At 40.6% G+C, this 7,385-nt stretch overlaps 1 protein-coding gene across 1 annotated transcript; it reads right to left on the bottom strand.

Annotated features, from left to right (window-relative positions):
* On the bottom strand, positions 556–1,770 carry LOC8072804. The gene has a single exon (XM_002436852.2). It carries the CDS (start codon positions 1,558–1,560, stop codon positions 763–765), a length of 798 nt encoding a protein of 265 aa, XP_002436897.1. The 5' UTR covers positions 1,561–1,770; the 3' UTR covers positions 556–762.

The following is a 7,385-nucleotide window of genomic DNA, read 5'->3' as shown; positions in this document are numbered from 1 at the left end:
GATAAAATGTAGATTGATCTGTGTTCTCTGCTATTGTCCTCTGCTCAATCGATCATAACCCTTTTATATGTAGGGTGAGGTGGACTTATCCCGTGGGAGGCCAAATCCCTTGCAAATTATGGATTAATTTTGATAGGAAAACTGCTGAGCTAGTTTAAACAGTATCAAAACTGTCCTGGATTGTTTTTTTGCATGGTGAAAAATTACAAAAGCATGAGTTCTTTGTTCGACTTCTAAATTTGATGTTCTATATATATATTTCAATCTCGTTTCAACGAGAATAACATGATTGTGGACTTCAATTTGCATTTTGACCATGTTACAAAACCGGCTCAAAAACCTGGCCTAGCCAGTCGTTTCTGCTAGAAATTTCTAGATCACCTTTTCTTTTTATATATATATTTTTTTGTTGTCAACAGTATTCAACACCCCATTGAAAAAGGTGGTTCATCTTGTGTAGCCTGGTCGCTTTGTGCTGGAAATTTGAGGACCACCTCCTTTTTTAGACAACTATTGTTTAGCCAAGTTCTTTGGTCAAAACTATGTGCTTTGCTTATGAATGGAGCATAACCTTTATTTCTTTATTAGGGGAAATAAAGAGCGAACTGAAATAAGCACACAAACAGGTTTTACATCCTTTACTCAAGTAAGTAAGCACACAAATAAATATGAAACACACCGTACCAATAGTTGCAGGGAATAGGAAGTCAAAACGTAAGCAAACAAACAAGCATAGTTTTCTGGTGGTGAATTTCTGTGATTTTAAACGTTGTTGTCCTTTGAATGCTGCTGCTGCTGGTTAGCCTTTTTTTTGTCCTCCTCAGATGGAGGGGTATCGCCGCGGTTGCCGTTGTCGAAGCCGACGCCGCGTCTTCTGGTGGGGAAGATCATGAAGACGAAGCTGGACAGGAGCGCCAGCCCCAGCGGCGCATTCCTCAGCAGCTCCTTGACGTTCTTCATCTGGTCGCTGTCCAGGTTCGGGACGAAGCACTTCTGGAGCCCGACGTCGCCCATGGCTATGGAGATGAAGACGATGGCGGTGAAGAAGGCATGGACCCAGTCGAGCGTCTTGAGGCGGCGCTCCTTGAGCTCGCCGCCGAGCGCCTTGAGCAGCTCGCGCTCCTCCCTCTTGGTGAGGCCGAACACGTTGAGCCGCCGCGGGAGCGCCACGCCGTAGTAGACCTTGCCCTTGTGGACGATGCTGTCGGTGAAGGTGAGGAAGATGCAGGCGGCGGTGAGGAAGGTGACGAGCAAGGCGCTGAGCCACTTGTTGGCGACGTTGCAGGCGCCCTGGTTGGTGAAGGACGCCGACAGCGTCTGGAACACCAGCACCGCGCCAGACGGCAGCAGCTTCGCCAGGTTCGCCGACACCGACAGCACCTTCTCGGCGGCCACGTTCACCCTGCTGGATTTCTCATCATCCAGCATGACGCCGGCGACGCTGACGCCCTTGCCAATGTTACTGCCTGTCGCGTCGTTGCGTCCTGTCCCCGTGGTATCGCTATTATTGTCTGTTGTCTGCTGCGCTCTTCCATCTGGGTTGACGGCGTTGTTTGCCATCCGTATTTCTTTTGTGGGGGGTGGTTCAGAGTAGTCTGCTAGCTAGCTCTCGCTGGTTAGGTTAACGCCTGGGCCTGGCTGCCTACTTGCTCTCGCTCGCTCTGCAGCTGGGCAAGAGGACGATCCATGCATTGCTGCTTTATACAGGCGAACCATGCATTGTTGCTAATTCGTGTCCTACAATTAACATTTGATCTTAGTAAAATGCGCTTGAGCATGATGCATGGTGGTCCATATACTATGCGTATCCAGAGTCTTAATTAAAGCCGCAGCTGAACTCTAGTACTCTACAAGCCGGATCATATCCTTTGTCTTCTTTTGTGACTGGGAAGAAGTATTTCTACTTTTCCTTACTTGCAGGAGGCTAAACCCACTGTTTCCGAATGCTTGTCGTTGCACATGATGTAGGGCATCCGGAGTAAAATCCACTGTCAGTCTTTAAACTTGCCGACCGTATATCTATGCGTCTTTAAATTTGACCAACGGTATCATCCTAATATATAAATTTCTAAGGTGATCACCGTTGGTCCTAAACTTGGCTGGTGAACTTGGCTGGTGGTATCATTTCACTTCCTAAATTTTGTTTCTAGTCTCATTTAGATCCAGACTGTTATGAACGACGTATAAGAATATGAAGTAAACAAAATCAATCACAGCAAAGACACACAATTTACGTGGAAAACCCCTTCAATGCGAAGGGGAAAAACCACGGGCACCAGCCGGTAACAATCTCACTATCTCAAGAGTTTTGGGTTACACGCCTATGGCGGCTTACAAGACAATCAAGTCTCCACGAAACCCTAGCAAGGGCATATATACGGCGACGGGCCTCCGCTTCGCTCCGTCACAAGCCCGACCAATATCCTGAAGTGAATTTGGAACAACTTGAACACAGACCCCGTGTGGATCCAAATGAGACTACTCAAAGACCATGTTTAGGGTACGAAATGGCACCGCTAGTTAAGTTTATGGATTTAGATGATACCTTTGGTCAAACTAAAGACCCACAAATATCACTTCATAAGTTTAAGGACCCGGATAACACCGTTGGCTAATTTTAAGATCAACAATGAATTTTACTCATTAGAAAACTTGTTTATACCCACATAATCTACCTCCTCATATATATATATGGAAATTCCTTTCTACACGTACGTGTAGTTACTCTCATCACTACCGGAGACACGATCTATGCTGAGTGTTAAACGCTTTACCTAGTGTTTTATATCGGACACTCGGCAAAGGAGTGGTTTGCCGAGTGTCACTCTCGGTAAAAGGAAACACACGACAATTTGACGGTTTGCCTAGTGGCAGACACTAGGCAAACCATGACACACTCGGCAAACTAGCTCTTTGCCTAGTGTTCAGCACTAGGCAAAGCTAGACACTCAGGCAAATGTTCCGTTCCAGCATGCACGTCCCAACCACCGTTAGGGTTTGCCGAGTGTCTCGTTAGACACTCGGAAAAGTTACATTTTGCCTGGTGTTTCGTACTGACACTAGGCAAAGTTCAAAGTATACCTAGTGTTTTATCCTGGCACTAGGCAAAGTTACCATTTTGCCTAGTGTTTTGCTTGGATACTCGGCAAATATTTTTTGTTTTTTTTTGTTTCTAACCTCAAAACTTTTTCTCCTAACATCATTAGGTAACCTTAACTTTATGTCAAAGTTTTATATCATTCTCAATCTATTTGCTATATTTAGTTAATTTAGCCCATTTAATTGAATTTTTGGGGATAACTCAAATTTAAACACCAGGTGGTTCAAGTAATTTGAAAAAATGAATGGAAAAATGATATTCATGTTTTTTCAAATCGAATAAAGTTCAAATATAGGAAGTTACATCAAATTTCAAACATCTTGCTCATGAAGCATGAGAACAATGTTGTGGCCTAGTCATTTTTAAATTCTATAAAAACCAAACAAACTCTAAAAATCATGAGATTTCTCAAAATGTCATGATATCATATGTGGAGGCCGTGATAAAAAATTGAGAAGATTTCACAAAAGTTGTCATGTACATTGCTTACAAATCGAAACATCTCTTGTGAAAAAGTTTCTTATATATAGTTGAGTAGGATCCGGTAAGATTCAATGTCAAATTTACTGTTCAGTTGAAGTTTCACTTTAAGACTTCTTGTATAGTGAATACACGACAAAGATTGTCTCTTGTGAAATTTTGCTATTTTTTCGAATCCATTTGCTAATCTTAATTTATTAACCAGAATCATAGAGTTTCATAATTCTCATAAATAATATTAAAACTATATATAGCCCTATGAAATAATGGTCGAATATTCGTAAAAGCTTTGAATGTACATGTAGAGTGTGTTTAACAAGTTACTTTAAAAGTTAATTAATCAGAATAAATTAAGTAAACATAGTTTTGAAAAGAAATAAAGAAAATGAACATATAAAATAATAGATGGCCTTTGCCGAGTGCCTACAGTTTAGCACTCGGCAAAGAGTTAATAAAAGATAAAAACCATTTTAAAAAATTTTAAACTGATTTTGTAAAAAAATAGTTTTCCGAGTGTCACATCTTGGACACTCGGCAAAGCTATCGTATAGGCTCCCGAACGCATCTCTCACTCCTCCTGATCCGCATCTCATCTCTCCTCTCGAACTCAGTTGCGCGCCTCCGTGCTCCGGCCGCCCTGTCCCCGAGCGCGGCTCGCGCCGCCGGACTCCATCCGCCCAGCCACCTACCGCACCTCGCTGGAGCCCGGCCGCCCTTTGCCGAGTGTTGCACTCGGCACAGGCACTCTTTGCCGAGTGTTTTGGCCATAACACTCAGCAAAGGACTGCACTGGACACTTAGAAAAAATGCTTTGCCGAGTGTCCAGGCCAGAACATTAGGAAAACCTAATGGCTTTGCCGAGTGTCCAGGCTGACACTGACACTAAGCAAACCTAGACACTGACACTGACACTAAGCAAACCTAGACCTCTTGGCTAGAAAAAAATCTAGAATAAAATATAACTATATTTGGATGACCATTTAAAGATGCTATTAGAGGGTAGTTTTTCACTAAATTTTTATTCCTAGCATTTAGGAAAGATATAAAGATTCTCTTATAGATGCTCTAAGAGTCTCGATTTTCGATCAACAAAAGAAAAAGTTGACCTTGCCTCAAGTTGTTTTTATCCCTATTCGCTTTGTAAAACCATCGTTTTAAATCGCGGCAATCCAATTAAGGGCTGCCATGAGATGGTAAAAGCGGTTCATATATACTATACATCAAATATCGGAATAAACTACAATAATCAGATGCATGGAAGCAATCGTCCTGCATTGATATCGTATTTTTAATGTATTGGCCATATAGATTTTACTGCATCATTCTTCAACTTCGTAGCACCAGATTCACATATTTCAAAAACTAGCAAAATTTCATTGGCAAAACCCGGTGCTGAAATTTAATTGTTTTGTGAAATCTCAAACTAAAAGTTTCTGTTGATTTGATTATTGTGGAAAATACGATTTCGTTCAAAATAGGGATGCATAATTTTGATTTTGCTAAATCTTAGGCTGCAAACATTCAGTTGTAAAATATACTTTTTTTTTAAAAAAAAAGGTATATTTGCTAGGTTTCACGAATAATTAAACGTAAACTAAACCTAAGAACAAGCACATAGTGTCAATTCATTAATCTCATAATACTGGGAGTTTCATCTAAGTTTCATTCACGTTTAATAAGCTACCACATAGACATTTTTTATTATGTGACACCGTTTTTAAGAAGAGAGAAAAAAAAGTTTTATTGGGGATGAAACTCTCTTGGTATAGTTACCAACTCGCAATGAGTCATGCAATAAGGGTGTGTTGTTTTCCCTAGACCTAGCACTAGAGACTAAAACAAAAACTAAAACAAGAACTAAAATAGCATTTGTTTCCAGGAACTAAAAGGGACTAGGGCATTAAAGCTGCTGAACAAAGACCAAGTACACTATTAAAGGTCTAACAAGTTTGCTAAGTGTTGAACAGGAAATTATGTATATTGCATACACATGAATATTGCATAACAAGATGTATCAAAAGTTCAACAAGAAGGCAAGCTTGATCGTATTCCACATAGTGTTGAAATGAAAGCCAAAATTAAGTATTGTTGTGTTGGAAGATTATGGAAACAATCTAGTTCAAGAAGACAACAATATAAATGGAGTTGACAAAATGCCTTCTATATTGTGGGATATCATAGTATCATGAGAAAGCAAGCATATTTGGCAAATGACAAAAGAGACATGAGTTAATGATTTTGGATTGGTCTCAAGTGTGGCTTGCTTTACATGAACAAGATGAGTTTGATAGTGAATAAGCTTTGATCAAGGTTGAAGATGAATCAAGAATGCATAAGTGAGAAAATATCAAGCGAAGGTCAAATGATAAAGGATACAACTCATATTGGATATTAGTCGGTCTCTATATTGGTTTGCTTGTATGGATAAAGATTTAAAAATCACTTTGCATTTATTTGACCAAGCTAAAAGTATGAAGAGATATTGAAATAAGTGTTAGGAGTGTCAAGGCAAAATGAATAGGATATAAGGAATCATGAATTGGCTTGAACATATTGATGTTGATTCATATATGTCTCTATGTGAATTAAATTGAAGCTTGGTTGATCTCAACATTCATATCTAGAAGATATTCAAGCAAGGATTCCAATATTGAATAAATGGTTTTCAACAGATGCTTAGTATGATGTGACTTGAGTATAGCTTGATAAGGTGAAGATAGCAAGGAAAGGGCTTCGAGGGACGAAGTGAAGGTGAAGGGCAAGTGATGGCTTGATGACTGAGGTACCATGGCTAAAGTGAAGAAGAGAATACTTGCATTGAGTCGAGGAACTAATCAAGCTATGAGGAGTCATGTTATGTAGTGAAAGTGACTTGAAGCCATAAATTGAACTCGTACGTGTGGAAATGGTTTAAGTCACATGCTCAAGGTGAAACTCTCAAAGAGATAAGACAAAGGTGATTGCAAACCCTCATGAAGTGACATTGAGAAGAAATGGCTTGCTACAGTTCAAAGAGCTAGTTTAATTTATTTTATCTTTTGAAATTTAGTATAGGACAAGGCATACTATCAATGGGGATACTAGTGGTGGTCTGGGGTGGAACTAAGTGCACAAATCTTTATCCATATCTCAAATATTCCTAGCCACAAAAGCCCGCTGAGCTAAACTCTTTTATGTTTTGGCAAGCGTGGAACCTCCATGTTTTCCCACAGGTTCCGAGGTCTGTAATGACCTGATCATTGTGGGTGATGTGGATGGTATTTATACCATACCCCTTCACTTCTAACGGTCATCTTCTTCCTCCAGACACTTAGACTCACAGAACAGCTCTCTCTCTAAGCTTTGTGCTCCCCAACTCCCTTGCTCAAATCTTTGTGATTCCTTGAGGGATTTGACATTAGAGAGTGTGAGAAAGCTCAAGAAGATCCTCCTCCTCTATTCCCCTGCACTTGGTGAAGCTCTAGCCACTTGGCGTGTTTAGTACTCTTGGAGCTTGGCTCCTAGACGGCTAGAGGTTGCTCTATAGCTCATAACCCGCTATGGTTGAGCATCGAGAAGTTTGTATTGCCCATGATATCTAGTGGAATCCTCCAATCCACTGCCTTGGTGGTAGGTTGGAGAAGAGGAGCAAGTTGTAAGAGACTCCATAGCCTTTGTGGCTAACCTCAACAACATAGAGTAGGCCAGCCTTTGTGGCGACACCAAACCAAGGGATAATTCGTCATGTCTCTTGTGATTGTGATTGTTGCAGCTATTACTTGTGTTTTATATGAATTCTAGGGATTGCACCTAATCTGCGAATCCT

The sequence above is a fragment of the Sorghum bicolor genome, chromosome 10, assembly GCF_000003195.3.
Source record: "Sorghum bicolor cultivar BTx623 chromosome 10, Sorghum_bicolor_NCBIv3, whole genome shotgun sequence".
Taxonomy (NCBI): Eukaryota; Viridiplantae; Streptophyta; class Magnoliopsida; order Poales; family Poaceae; genus Sorghum; species Sorghum bicolor.
The sequence above is the reverse complement of the archived record's forward strand: the minus strand, read 5'-3'. Positions and strand labels throughout refer to the sequence as shown.